At 43.5% G+C, this 15,302-nt stretch overlaps 2 protein-coding genes across 2 annotated transcripts in view; one reads left to right on the forward strand and one right to left on the reverse strand.

Moving 5' to 3' along the window:
- Positions 1-579: 579 nt before the first annotated feature.
- WDR5B (WD repeat domain 5B) lies at positions 580-4,727 on the forward strand. The gene is made up of 2 exons (XM_079767086.1): positions 580-673; positions 1,088-4,727. Exon 2 carries the CDS (start codon positions 1,161-1,163, stop codon positions 2,148-2,150), a length of 990 nt encoding a protein of 329 aa, XP_079623212.1. The 5' UTR covers positions 580-673; positions 1,088-1,160; the 3' UTR covers positions 2,151-4,727.
- Positions 4,125-15,302, reverse strand: part of FAM162A (family with sequence similarity 162 member A) — a 37,393-nt gene continuing 26,215 nt past the window's right edge. The window contains exons 3-5 of the mRNA XM_079767087.1: positions 14,898-15,006; positions 10,604-10,712; positions 4,125-5,549 (exon numbers count right to left, since the gene is read on the reverse strand). Coding sequence (XP_079623213.1) covers positions 5,457-5,549; positions 10,604-10,712; positions 14,898-15,006 — 311 coding nt within the window. The 3' untranslated portion in view covers positions 4,125-5,456. The remainder of the gene's footprint in view (positions 5,550-10,603; positions 10,713-14,897; positions 15,007-15,302) is intronic.

Raw genomic sequence — 15,302 nt, forward strand, 5'->3', positions numbered from 1 at the left:
CAACGGTGACCTCCGAGTTCATAGGTCCACGCTCAAACAATGAAACACACAGGCCAGGGGTGGATTCCGGTCATATTCTCAGACCTGGCTCGACCTTGTCACCTGGGTGCATAGGGATGACGCTCTAACCGACTGAGCAATCCGGCCATGGCTTTTAGGGAAAACTTTAAAACCAGAAGTCGCTTCGCTCCCCTGGCCTCTTTGCAGCCCTGCTGTACACGAGACTTGGCTACATTTCCCAAACGCGCACTGTCTGGGCAGCTCGCGTCCCAACTGTGGGCTTAACCCTGCGGCTAAAGGCATCGGAAAATGCAGGCCTTTCTTGTGACACGGTTTTTAAAAAGAAACAAATGTTTTTTGTCATATTCACTGCTTTCCACTCTAGCCCGTCAAACCTGGAACAATCCTGTCCCCTGGGTTAAGAAGACAATGCGTATTTCGTACAGAAGGCGGGGGCAAAGAAGACCGGAAGGAAACCGCTTCCCTTTTTTTGCGCAAGCGCACGAGGGCTTCTCCCATTGGTCACCTGAACTCGGAAGTAGGAGGTGGCTCCCTCTGCGCATGCGCTCAGTGTCCGGTGGGGGCTGTTTTAGCGATTGACGCGGCGCTGAGGACCCGTTTGTATCTGGAATGCAGTCGGCAGGCTGGGCCTCAAATAACGGCGATTACGCAGGTTTTCTCTTAGCTTCTGAAATCTTCTGTTTAAAGCGGTGATGCATTCATGCTAAAGTACCTAAACTCTGCCAGACTGGTAGGGTTGCTCAGTGTTCTCAGACCTGTCCAACTGGGGGGAGGGGCCGTGAAAAATAGTTTATATAGATTTCCCCGCGCCCTGCCCTGCCCCGCGCCACTTTGGACGCCTGTGTACGTTCACAACATACCCAACATTAATACCTTACTTGCTGACAGCACATGGGACTTTTTAATAATATCTCTCAAGTATTTGTTTACAGAAGGAAGGGAGGAAAAACAAGTGGTCCAAGCCATGTGTATATGGTAATTTAAAGATGATCCAGAAATTATCACTAAAGACCGTTTATTTTTGAGTCTAATAATCTAATGTTTTAATCTTCATTTTGCTGGGCAGAAAATCAAAATACTGGGCTGCCTGGTTCAGGACCGGACGCTGAGCCAACCTAGTGACTTGGAGCTTCAAAGCCATGGCAACAAAGGAATCAGATGCCAAAGCAGCGTCAGCCCTCACCTCATCAGCCAATCAGAGCAAACAAGTGTATGAAAAGCCAAACTATGCTCTCAGATGTACTCTTGTGGGACATATGGAAGCAGTATCATCAGTTAAGTTTAGTCCTAATGGAGAGTGGCTAGCAAGTTCTTCTGCTGACAAAGTAATTATAATTTGGGGAGCCTATGATGGAAAAAAGGAGAAAATACTTCATGGTCACAGTCTGGAAATATCAGATGTTGACTGGTCATCAGATTCCAGTCGTCTTGTTTCTGCCTCAGATGATAAAACTCTAAAGATTTGGGATGTGAGATCAGGAAAATGCTTGAAAACGCTGGAGGGGCACAGTAATTATGTGTTTTGCTGTAATTTCAATCCACCATCCAACCTCATAATTTCAGGATCTTTTGATGAGAGTGTGAAAATATGGGAGGTGAAAACAGGCAAGTGCCTCAAGACTTTGTCTGCTCATTCTGACCCAGTTTCTGCTGTTCATTTTAGTTGTAATGGGTCCTTGATAGCGTCAGGTAGTTACGATGGCATCTGTAGAATCTGGGATGCTGCATCAGGTCAGTGTTTAAAAACACTTGTTGATGACGATAACCCTCCTGTCTCTTTTGTAAAATTTTCTCCAAATGGTAAATACATTCTCATTGCAACTTTGGATAATACTCTTAAACTATGGGATTATAGCAGAGGCAGATGCCTGAAGACATACACTGGTCATAAAAATGAGAAATACTGCATATTTGCCAATTTTTCAGTTACTGGTGGGAAGTGGATTGTGTCTGGTTCAGAGGATAACCTAGTTTATATTTGGAACCTTCAGACTAAAGAGATTGTACAGAAATTACAAGGTCATACAGATGTCGTAATCTCAGTAGCTTGTCATCCTACAGAAAATATCATTGCATCAGCAGCATTAGGAAATGACAAAACAATTAAACTGTGGATAAGTAACTACTAAACCCTTTAGAAATCAAGTAGTAGAGCCAAGTTGGCAAAAAGTTGTATATTTTAAAAGATGATTTATCTTAATTTTGGCATGGTTTTGTATTTCTTCTTAACATTGTCTTGAATTATATAAGATTTTAAGACCTATAACCTAAATTTTCAAAGCAAGACAGTTGGAAAAGCAAGTCTAGAACCCAGGGCTTCTGACTTTAAATCTTGAAGTTTGTTATTAATCTCTTGTGTCTGCCCTTGAATAGATTTCCATTGTATTCTTCTCAATGACTATTCTAAAGGATTGGTATATTTGAGGAATATTTAGAAGATTCACAAGACAGAATGATTAATTAAATGAGGAGAGCAAAGGAGTTTGGAATAACTCCAAGGTTTTTGGTTTGGGAGATCAGATGAATAAGAGCATAAGCCTGGGATGGTGTTGGACTGGAGATGTGTGTCAGGCACCACTTACACCAAGTGATAGCCTACCAAATGGGACATGAAATAGTCTATGGAATCAAGACTTTAATTGGGAAAAATAAGTCATGGTTAGGTTTGTTCTGAGAGTCTAAAACATTATAAATGGCATTTTACTGAAGGACCCCTAGATGGCTTGTCAGGTTGTGCCCTCCTGATTTTCAAACAAGTTAAATGTTGGAATGGTGAGGCCGCTCTCTTTCATTATGTGACTGACTCACTACTTCCTATCCATGCTTCAAACTTAGTTCAGAAATCAGTACTTTGTGGAGCCATCACTGCCTGTCTGGCTCCAACCACAGTTGGCAGCTGAGTTATGTTTTATTGCTATTTCTTTTTTTGAAAAGAAAGCATTTTTATTATTATTTAAAAAAATATATTTGATTTCAGATTTCAGAGAGGAAGGGAGGAGAGAGAGAAACATCAATAAGAGAATTATTGATCAGCTGCCTCCTGCACGCCCCCTACTGGGGATTGAGCAACCGAGGCATGTGCCCTTGACTGGAATTAAACCCAGGACCCTTCAATTTAAACGCTGATGCTCTATCCACTGAGCTAAACCAGCGAGGGCTATTACTATTTCTATCATTTCTGTTATTAAAGTTCAAAATATATCACTTATCAATTTGTATTGTAATGGTTTCATAGGCCATGTTTCCAGTATATTATGTGTTCTGTGGAGACAAGAAATATGTTATACTATTGATCTTTGTATTCTCAGTTTTTGTATATAGAAGGGACTCAAGTAATGTTTGATGAATGACAATGAATTATATCACCAGCACTTAATTTATTCCTTGCCTGCTTTCACTAACTTTTTGGAATCAATTCCCATACTATTATTTTTGTTGTATCTGAGTATAATCTCACATTTTAACTTTATTCAATGAAGGCTTATATAAAATGGAAAATGGTTTCTGCCCACTACCTATAGAGACAGGGTAAACATGAAAAAAAAATCTAGAAATTAAGCAAAGATAGTACAACAGTAATTTAATTGAAAGTATCAAGAGCAAAACTGTCTTCTTTTGTGTTCTACAATATTTTATACTAGTGCTCATTAAATCTGAATTGCTTGACAAGTTCTGAAGAACATAAGATATTAAAAGTTACTAGTAGGGTATGACTGCTGAGAAGTTAGTATGTGAGGGTACTGGGAGAAGTGAGATTAGATAGGGGCAGGTCTGAAATTCTGGCCAAGAAATTTGTATTTAATCCATAAAGAGGTAGTCACTATAAGTTACTGAACAGAAAAATGACACAAAATGAGAAAAGATTGTGTGTATTCTTGTTGCATATGTGAGCTTTGGTTTAAGGAAACATTTTTATTACAATAACTCTCCAAGATACAACACTTTAAAATGCTACTTTAGAAATTAAAAATGGTATTGTTCTATGAAGAAAGATTACTTATTTTTAAAAGAAGTACATTAAAATTTACCCATATTTAGAACATTGGTTTAGGTAAGATGTAACATAAATGTTCCAAAATAATAAACTAATCTAAAATGTGTAAGAAACAGTGCTTTTTGATAGTAAATTTTGAAGTGATAAAAATAAAAGAATTTGGTATCTAAAAAGAAGCTATGGTCAAATTACTCTAAAATAAAATTTATAGACAAACATCATTAACATCAGATAGTTACAAAGCTCTAGGTAAACTGATGTATTACATTTTATTAAGCCAAGTTCCCGAACAGCTGCATTTTAATCTGCTATAACCCTCTTATGAGACCAAACAGATTGAGATGGCTGTGAGGACTTGTCATCCACTATTATTTGTGAGAGAATAAATGACTTTAAAATAGAAACCATCATCTATACCTAAATATGAGACAGCTTAGCAATCCCAGTCATAGTGAGATATATACCAGGTGCAAATGCAACCTAATAAGAAAATGCATTTGTGCCATAACCGGTTTGGCTCAGTGGATAGAGCGTTAGCCTGTGGACTGAAGGGTCCCGGGTTCGATTCCGGTCAAAGGCATGTTGCAGGCACATCCCCAGTAGCGGGTGTGCAGGAGGCAGCTGATAGATGTTTCTCTCTCATCAATGTTTCTAACTCTCTCCCTCTCCCTTCCTCTCTGTAAAAAATCAATAAAATATATTAAAAAGAAAATGCATTTGATAGACTTTCATAATTGAGAAGTTTAGTGTAAAGGCAGCAGGACAAGGACCAGTTAGGAATTCTAAGCCATGGAGCAGAAGAGGTGACTGCTGGTCCCAAGCAATTCAATGATGCTAGGATTTCAAAGTCCTCAGAATCTTGTGGCAAGATCATTATCATCACCTTGCTAGGACATTTTCAAGGACTGTGCTCCTAAAAGCCTCTATGCCAGCACACCCCAGAATGGCAAAGTGTGGTCTGTCTGCTTGCCAGGGCTCTGAGAAGAACCATGGCACTTGAGGAGGTTAGCTCTCTAAGATGCACTTGGGCAGTGTACTCAGCTGGCCTTCCTTATCTCCCCAGAAAGGAATACAAATAAGAGAGAGAAATACAGAAAAAAGCCATTTTGGCTTCAGGGAAGAGGTCACTTTGGTAATGGGAAGTAAAGTATGATATAGAACCTGACTCTAAAGAGTTAATATTTAAGTCAAAATAAGTTGTCTCATTTCATTTAATCAAAAAAGTTGAGAGGATGCATTTAACCTGGATCAAAGCCATGAAATTAGACAGGTCATTTAAGAAAATTTATTTGTACCTCTAGAGTAGAAATAGGGAAATGGTATGTTTGTACAAACCATAACTTGTATGAAATGGATCCTCATACCACATTCTTTTAAGACAAGCTTGTTGCTGACACATTATTCTTGGATTTTCAAAATCCAGCCAACATGAATACCTCTGTTACTCTGTTTTGGCCTTCATAGCTGCTTCCTCTCTCAGCCGAGCTTTCTTTTCTAAGTTCAGGCTTGTTAAAGACTCATGTCTTTTGACAGCCTAAAATGAAACAAATTTGAACAAGAAATTATTTATGCCCGTTTGTGAATGATGTCACTGATAGCAGCAGGTTAGCGACAGCAGTACAAGAATGGAACGATCTGGTGCATGCACACTGGGCACAGCAGTCCCTTCCATGTGACTTCTGCTTCCTCTCCTGCTTCACAGTCCATCAGTCCATCCATTCAAGCACTTATCTTCCTTTCTGGCCTCATTCTTTAAATCTTCTTGTCTCTCTTCTTCTCTAATAATTTACTAGAGGCCCGGTGCACGAAAATTTGTGCACTGGGGTGGGTGGGGGTGTCCCTCAGTCTAGCCTGCTCCCTCTCAGAGTCTGGGAGCCCTCAGGGGATGTCCTACTGATGGCTTACGCCCACGGCTGCCTGAGCGCCAGGCCTCCCAGCCACCGGGGGCTCATGGCTGCCTGAGCCCACGGCTGCCTGAGACCCGGGCCTCTCAACACCTGGGCTTACGGCTGCCTAAGCCCCGGGTTGTGTAGCCTCCGGGGCTCACAAATGCCTGAGCCCCGGCCCTCGCAGCCATTGAGCTGTGCCTGAACCCTGGGCCTCACAGCTGTGGTGGCTGCCTGAGCCCCGGCCCTCGCAGCCGCCGAGCCGCTGTGGCTTTGTCCAGAAGGATGTCCGGGACACATCCGATCTAATTAGTGTATTACGCTTTTATTAGTATAGACTAGAGGCCCGGTGCACAAAATTTGGGCACTTGGGGTGGGGTCCCTCAGCCTGGCCTGTGCCCTCTCACAGTCTGACTGACGGTTTAGTGGCCCTAGCCGTCAGTTGGACATCCTTAGCGTTCCCACAGAGGCAGGAGAGGTTCCCACCACTGCCACTGTGCTCGCCAGCCATGAGCCTGGCTTCTGGCTGAGCAGCACTCCCCCTGTGGGAGCGCAATGACCACCAGGGGGCAGCTCCTGCATTGAGTGTCTGCTCCCTGGTGGTCAGCGCGCATCATAGTGACCACTCATTTCACCATTCGGTCATTTGCATATTAGCCTTTTATTATGTAGGATACGCTGTAGATGAGGCCCCCCTAGAACCATAAGAAATGCAAAAAAAAAAATCACTGTTAACTCATTCTCGAATTTCCCCCACTTAAAATAAAATTGCCCCGCCCCCCCCCCCCCGCCGTGGGGCATGTGCTGCACCTGGGGAACCAGTGGGTTTGACACTTTTCCTCTCTGAGCTTCATTTCTGAATACATAGGCATATACCATGGGAATTGTAATCTCTTCTCCGCCTACCTCACAGGGTTGTCATGAGGAGGTTCTGAGCTAATAAATGTAGAAATGTTTCATCAAGTAAGTGATGTCTAAACGGGAAGGGATTGTTATTTGTAAGACCGGGTACCCTCGCAGGTAGCAGGTGCTGACTAGGGGAGGAGGGCATGATTGTTTCCTGGGACTGTAGTTATGGAAGCTTTGTAGAGTGTTCTGCAAGCCTCAGAGGGTCAGGCTCTGGCCAGCAGCCCTGTAGCGGTGGTTGTCCCTGGAGGCGCTGGCAGGGGGCAGGGAGTTAGGGGGGCAGCGAGGCTGAAGGGGGAGTAACTGTCAAACCTTCCTGCTAGGCGCCATTTTTTAAACTGTACCTGGCTGTTTTGCAGCTGTACCTGCTCAGGGTGGGGCTCCAATCTCCTGGAGTGTAGTGGGGGCTGGGCCAGGGCAGAGCCAGGCGGGCGGGTTTAGCAGAGACGGTGCTGCTGCTGTCGGGGCGAAGGGTCTCACCCTGGGGAGCTGCTCAGGCCTGCCTCCACCTGGGTCTGGAGTTGTATGGAAGAGAGGCGTGCTCAGCCCCAGGGGTGCTGATGGGTGGTTGCCGACATGCTATTGTTGTGGGGAAGAGATAGGGAGTTGGAGGTGCGGGCTGCAGCTACCCCCGAGGCTGCGTCTTCTCCCCATCTGGTCAGCCTCCCTGTCCCCCTATGGGTCGGGGGGCTGAGGTAGGGTGTCCATGAAGGGGGATTGGAAGAGCTCCCCGTGGCCGCTTCCTCTTACTTCTTTGCAGTCTGGGCTCCTGTCAGGCAGTCTCCTCAGACTTCCGGGAACTTGGCTCCGGCCACCCACCCCTGCTGTGTGTGCATCAATATACAAATTGGTCATTACGGGGACACCGTCATGGACAAATTAGCATATTACCTTTTTATATGTATAAACTAGAGGCCCGGTGCACGAAATTCGTGCACGGAGGGGGGGAGTTCCCTCAGCCCAGCCTGCACCCTCTCCAATCAGGGACCCCTTGGGGGATGTCCGACTGCCGGTTTAGGCCCTCACGCAATCAGGGACCACTGGCTCCTAATGTGCCTGCCTGCCTGATCGCCCCTAACTGCCTCTGCCTGCCTGCCTGATTGCCCCTAACCCCTCTGCCTACCTGCCTGATCACCCCTGCCTCTGCCTGCCTGCCTGATCGCCCTTAACTGCCCTCCCCTGCCGTCCCGATCTTGCCCCCAACTGCTCTCCCTTACCAGCCTGATCTTGCCCCCAACTGCCCTCCCCTGCTGGCCTGGTTGCCCCCAACTTCCCTCCCCCGCCGGCCTGATCTCGCCCCCATATGCCCTCCCCTGCTGGCCTGATATCGCCCCCAACTGCCCTCCCCTGCTGGCCTGATCTTGCCTCCAACTGCCCTCCCTTGCAGGCCTGGTTGCCCCCAATTGCCCTCCCCTGCCGGCCTGATCTCATCCCCAACAGCCCTCCCCTGCCAGCCTGATCTTGCTCCCAACTGCCCTCCCTGCAGGCCTGATCTCACCAACTGCCCTCCTCTGCTGGCCAATTTGGTTCTGATTGGTCGGTTTCTATGCCTGTCAGCGTCAAAAGCTCTGCCTCCTAGGCAGCCATTGGCTCCTCAGAGTTGACCCAGATTTGGTTCTGATTGGTCAGTTTCTATGCCAGTCAGCGTTCAAGCTCCGCCTCCTAGGCAGCCATTGGCTCCTCACAGTTGACCCAGATTTGGTTCTGATTGGACTTCCAGTTGGTCGAGCCTTGGTCATTACGGGTTGTTACGACGCAGGGTTTTTATATATTAGGATTCCTTTGTCTTTCCCTTTTCCCTCCCTTTAGTATTAAACATGTTCTCATTTTTATCCCTTTTTTCTCCTTTTACTTTTTTTTGTTGCTACCATTTTTTCCTTCTCCAACTCATTTGTATTCTTTCATACCAAAAACCATTCAGCTTTGGGGATCCCAGAGTTTACTAAATACTATCATTGATGACTTCCAGCAGCTTCTATCCTACAACTCCATCCTTAAAGAGCAAACAACAGTGGGGGAGAGGCAACCATCCTCTTCCCTTGCTTCCCTCCCTGTGACCTGTTACATTATATGTGAAGCTTATATTAACAGACCAAAATTTTTATACCAAATAAATGATACTACCACCATATAAGGTAACATTTTCTTATATCTGTAATTTCACATATAAAGAGTTCTAGAAACCCCTATGTCCTGTTCATCTGCTTCTGCAGATTTCAGTCAGAACTAAGCATGAGAGGTCAAAGAGGGAGATAGAAGAAAAACTGAAGTGGGGCAGGAAGAGTTGTCAAAAGAACTTCACCCAGGTCTGCACACTGCCCTTCTTGCTCCCAGAACGTCAGCCTAACAATATTTAACATTCCAACACTAAAGAGAGCTGTAAGTTCCTTTCCTTTTACTCTAGACTCTTGGGAGAAGGAGGTCAGTTACCTCTGAGTTTGTAGAAAAAAATTTTAAATATCTGATAATAGATACAAGACATCCATTTCCACATGTAAACTGTGAAACACAGAATTAGACACAGTATTAAAATAAGGGCTTGACCAGTGCTGCTACATATAAAACTATATTTTAATCACAGGATAGTATATATAAAGTTTGATGACTTGCATACTTGGTTCTCAATTTTTATCTTCTTACTAGAGGCCCGATGCATGAAGATTTGTGCAAGAATGGGCCTTCCTTCCTCTGGCTGCTGGCACCGCTTTGGCTCAGGCCCTGGAACTGCCTTTCCGCCTTCCCATGCTGCCCAGAGGCCCAGCAAGCATCCCGCCCCTGGCTGCTGGGGCCTATGTATGCAAATTAACTCACCATATTTGTTGGGTTAATTTGCATACTCACTCCTGATTGGCTGGTGGGCATCGCAAAGGTATGGTCAATTTGCATCTTTCTCTTTTATTAGTGTAGACTAGCTATGTGACTTTGGGAAAATTATTTAACACCTTTTAAGCTTCATGTTCTTTTATTTATTTATTTTATATTTTATTTTCTTTTTTTTAGGCTTCATGTTCTTTTATAAAACACAAATAACAAGAGAACCTACCTTTTAGGGTTACTGTGGTAAATAAATGAGTTTAACAATGCCTGTTCTATAATAAGCACTCAATAAGTGGGAGCAATTTTAATATCACCTCAATTAAGTCTAGGTTCAAATTGTGACTCTGCCATTAAGGAGATACAGGACCTTCCTAAGCTATGTTTTCTCAGCTGGAAATGAGGTCTTAATAATAGTATCGATCTTGTAGTTTTGTGAGGTTCAAATGAGACAACAGCAAAGTATTCAATTAGTGATTGCTATTAATAATTATCTATGTTTAAACAAAAATTTATGGGCTTGAATTCCTATGTACTGCTTAGGATCTGTGGTCTTCAGATATATGACCAGCTTGGCTAAGCTTGAAGTAGAGAACTGTGATAAGACTGCTCACCAGGATTAAGGCAGTTAGAATGAGGATAAATAAACCCATGTACTAAGAGTGCTTTATAGACATGCACGGAGCTATCATTAAATCTGCCAGTGTCATATTTCTTGTTTTACATTATTTATGACATCTGGGATTGATAAATACTTTTCACTTTACAGAAAACTAACTTAGTCCTTCCCCTTGCCAAAGTTAGGATTTGCTATTTATCCCCAGGCATGATCTTAGGTTTGGCCCTACTATATCTTTGTTTCTTATCATTTCTTGTGTAAAAGCAGCCTCTTCTTCTCAAAAGAATAAATATGAGAGTCAATCCCTGATTTCCCATAGGCCCTTTGTGGAAAACAAACAAGAGATAGGAAGTCCTCTCTCACCTGCTTGCCCTCAATAACCATTAAGACGCATCCCACCACTGTCAGGGCAATCATTACATAGCTGATCTTCACCCGGAGCTTGTTCTTTGCAGCATCAAGCATCTCAAACCTAATAATACAATGAGATCATGAGAGAAAGTTAACTTTCTGAAGTTGCCAGCAGGATATAAAGCTTTGTATACCACAAATCAGAAGTGCAGTGGTACCTATAAATATGAAAAAGGAGATAGGGCCTGGAAATCTTGTAGGACTTTAGGGAGGATGGGGCATTTTCACAACTCACTTTATATATAAAATACAGTAAGATAGCACAAATTTAAAGTAGAAAAAAGGGAGAAGTGTAAAGATAGGAAGTGAAGTCAGGAACGAAAAAGGCGAGGCATATGAATTTATGCTTGCTATGGTGGGCCCTGATTTTGGCTCTCAAAAGTTTCACATTAGTAGTCAGTGCTAAAATTGAAATCAGTAGCTGATTCTCCTTGAGGTTCTCAAGAGGATATTATATGATATAATGATTAGCTGAACATCCTGACAGATACTATAATGAATCTCATAAGTTTCAACACAAAGCACAATTCAGAAGAAAACAAACACAGGAGAGAGTTAAACAATGTGCTTTTTATACCCAGATTTCTGTTCTCTGCTTTGAACCAGGTACAGATTTCAGAATATCTAGATCAGCAGAAAGACCCTTTAAGTAATACCCCCTTTATATATTTTTAAAAATATATATTTTTATTGATTTCAGAGAGAGGAAGGGAGAAGGAGAGATAGAAACATCAATGATGAGAGAGAATCAGTGACTGGCTGCCTTCTGCACGCCCACGACTGTGAATCAGGCTGGGCTGAGGGACACCACCCCCCGCCCCGTGCATGAATTTTGTGTACCGGGCCTCTAGTGTTTTACTAAAATTGACAGTGAACTTCAGCTCTTTCTCAAGTGCCTCTTCTTACCTGTCCACTGAATACAGATCCAAGTGCCTTAACAGAAAGTTGAGGATTAGATTATCATTCTTGTGTGAAAGCTGATGCCAAACAAGAGAGTGTGAAGAAAAGGCCCTTTCACCTTGGTGATTCTGCGGGTGGGCAGTAGGTTGAAGTTCTATTACCTTGAATGTCTGGTAGAGCTTCAGGGTAGGGCATGTGGAGTCCTATAGTGGTCCCAGAATAAAGAACCGAGCTACTCAGTGGGGTATAAATAGTAAGTGATTATCTCTAGCTGATGGGATTGGAGTGCTAATTTTTCCCCCCACACTCATGTTTTGTTTTGTTTTTCCTTCTCATGTTTTAAACATAAATTACATTTGAAATCAAAGGACAAAAAGTACTTTAAAAATGCTTTGGTCCGCCTGCCTGTTTTGGCTCAGTGGTTGAGTATCAACCCATGAACTAAGAGGTCGCCAGTTCAATTTCTGGTCAGGACACATGCCTAATGGGGGCATGCAGGAAGCAGCCAATCAATGTTTCTCACATCGATGTTTCTCTCCCTCTTCTTTCCTCTCTCTCTCTCTCTTCCTTCCTCTCTCTCTAAAGATCAATAAAAAGGTCTTTTAAAAAAATGCTTGGGCCCTGGCTGGTATGGCTCAGTGGTAGAATGTTGGCTCATGCACTGAAGGGTGATGGGTTTGATTCCTGGTCAAGGCATGTATCTGGGTTGCAGGTTTGTTCCCCAGCCCCAGTTGGGGCACGTGTGGGAGGCAATCAATTGATGTGTCTCTCTTACATCGATATTTCTCTCTCTCCCCCTCCCTCCCTTCTACTCTTCTTAAAAATCAATAGAAAAAATATCCTTGGGTAAGGATTAATAACAAAAAAATGCTTGGAAGGAGTTCCCTGAAAGCATATACACTGGGACCCAGTGAGGTGGCGATGGAGTCTCCAGGCACTGAAGCTGGGCCTGCAGGTGGGAGAAACCAGGGACAACTGCTACGGACACTGACTCGCTTTATTAAGAGCATCTACGAAGGAACTCCTACCATTTGCAACAGCATGGATGGAACTGGAGAGCATTATGCTAAGCGAAATAAGTCAGAGACAGATAAATATCACATGATCTCACTCATTTGTGGAATATAATGAACAACATAAACTGATGAACAAAAACAGATCCAGAGACAGAGAAGCATCCATCAGATGCTCAAACCTCAGAGGGAAGGTAGGGGAGGGTGGAGGTAAGGGGGAGAGATCAACCAAAGGACTTGTATGCATGCATATAAGCATAACCAATGGACGCAGACACCAGAGGGGTGAGGGCATGAGTGGGGGTGGGACAATGGGGGGGATAAGGACACATATGTAATACCTTAATCAATTAAAAAAAAGAGCATCTAAGATCCCACCAACCACCCATGTTAACAATATTTTATGTAAATTGGTATTTCCAATTGATGTGCTGTGATCCTCATGAAAAGTGATATAGTTTACATTTGAGGAAACATTTAAAAGTAAAATGCACATAAATAAGGCTGTGATATTACCCTCCATTCTACAGGGACCAATCCCAATGGACAAGTTAAGCAGTGACTGTTCAGAACTAAGAGCACAAGGATAAATGGTTGCCTGGGCTCAGAGAAAGACCTTCTGGAGTGACTCACTAGGTAGTACTTTGGGCTTCAGGGAATCTGAGGGCCAGGGACCTACAAGGGAACTAAAGAAGGTGTTCCATAGCAAAGTCTACATAGCACCTATTAGGGCCACGGGTATATACCAGCTTGTTTTCTGCTGGGATTTTTAGGAAGAAATTGGGATAAGCAAGAAACTAATGTCATTGATATTTCCCAGGAAAGCACACTGCCACTTGAGCAAAGAAGGCCCAGGGACTTCCTGCTGAAGTAATTTTCTCCCGCTGAAAATAATGTGCTGTTTAATTTGATATGCAGAAGCAGAAGGGCTCCTTTTTAAAGCTGTTGTAAAGAGAACGCAAATACTACTTATCTTCCTGGAAAAAGATACCCTAAATGAACCCAGATCTTTCACAATCATAACTTGAAACCAGAGACCAGAAGGTGCAGGAATAGTTTTCTTGCTAGAAGGGACTGTCTAGGAGCTTTGTCCCAAGTCCCTATCTTGGAAGAGTATGATGCCCCATGGGGGAGATGGCATCTATTTCTCAGAATCTCTGTTAGCAAGATGCAACCAACCAGTGGAGTAATGGTTCTCAACTGGGGGTGATTTTGCCCCCAGGGGACATTGGCAATGCATATAGACATTTTTATTTATTTATTTTTATTTATTTCAGAGAAGAAGGGAGAGGGAGAGATAGAAACATCAATGATGAGAAAGAATCAGCTACCTCCTACACAACCCCCACTGGACATCGAGCCCACAACCTGGGCATGTGCCCTGACCAGGAATCCAACCTTGATCTCCTGGGTCATAGGTTGATGCTCAACCACTGAGCCATACTGGTCGGGCTGGAGACATTTTTGATTGTCATTAATGAGTGCTACTGGCATATACGAGGTGAAGAGGACATGGATGCTGCTTAAATATCCTATAATACACAAGACAGCCCTCAACAACAAAATGTCAGCAGTGCTGAGGTTGAGAAACCCTGGGTTAGAGGAATCTGTACCCATCATCTACAGACTATGAAAAAGTCCCAAGATCCCAAAGGTGGTGGCAGAAGGCACTCTTTCCTGGATCCCAGAGAAAGAATACTTTGCTTTTAAATACTTTTATGCCTATGTCTGAAGACTTGAGTGAATTGTATAGAATATAGTTATTGTCACTGGTACCAAACTGATACACCTAGATTAAAACAACCTAAAAAGAGTGAACATCACTGTTTGGTCCCTGTACCTAGGAGAAGAAATCAACTCAGTAGACTTCAGAGTATGCTATTCACTAGGCACTACATGACATATCAATGATAAGAGAGATATCCTAGCTGTTTTTATCCCAGGTACTTGATAAAGAGGAAACATTTAGAGAAGTGCTCATCTGAGGGTATTTTTTCCATTGCTTTTTTAGAGAGAGTGGAAAGGAGGGAGTGAGGGGGACAGAGAGAAAGAAAGAGAGAGAGATTCACTGGTTGCCTCCTACACAGGTCCTGACTGGGGCTAGGGATCGAACCTGCAACCCAGATATGTGCCCTTGATGGGGAATCGAACCCGAGACTCCTTTGGTGCACAGGACGATGCTCCAGCCACTGAGCAACACCACCAACGCAAGAAGTGAAAACTGTTTTTAAAATTGGGTTGATAGGTTTTAAATAGACTCAAAGGAACTGCTTTTCCTTTAAAACAGATCAGTGAGAAACAAAGCTGCTTACAACCCTAGGGTCGGCACTCACGAGATAGTCTCTGGGATTTCATCTTCCTTTTTGAAGCGACCTGCCCATATCAGGATCTTCCTCTCCCAATCCGTAGGCTTGTGTAATGGCACTCTGTGGCTATAAGTCTCTATGAGAAAAACAAGACGAGACGCTTACTTATGTGAGATTAATACTCTCAAAATTAGCAACAAAAAAATGCTATTTGTGCCATTTTAGATCTATTGGATCTGAATTTTCGCCACTTGTGTAGGTTTCATGAATTATTCCAGAGTAGAGATAACCATCAGCAAGGGTGATAAAGATGAGAAGAGGCCTAGGGCTGCACCTCAGGCATGGCCCAAGAAAAGGGACAGGAGAAAATGGAGTGGCCAAAGAGGCAATTGAGTAAGAAGGGTACAAAACCACAGACTGCAGGAAAAAGAC

This window comes from Cnephaeus nilssonii (assembly GCF_951640355.1).
Source record: "Cnephaeus nilssonii genome assembly, chromosome: 3".
In the NCBI taxonomy this organism is placed as follows: Eukaryota; Metazoa; Chordata; class Mammalia; order Chiroptera; family Vespertilionidae; genus Cnephaeus; species Cnephaeus nilssonii.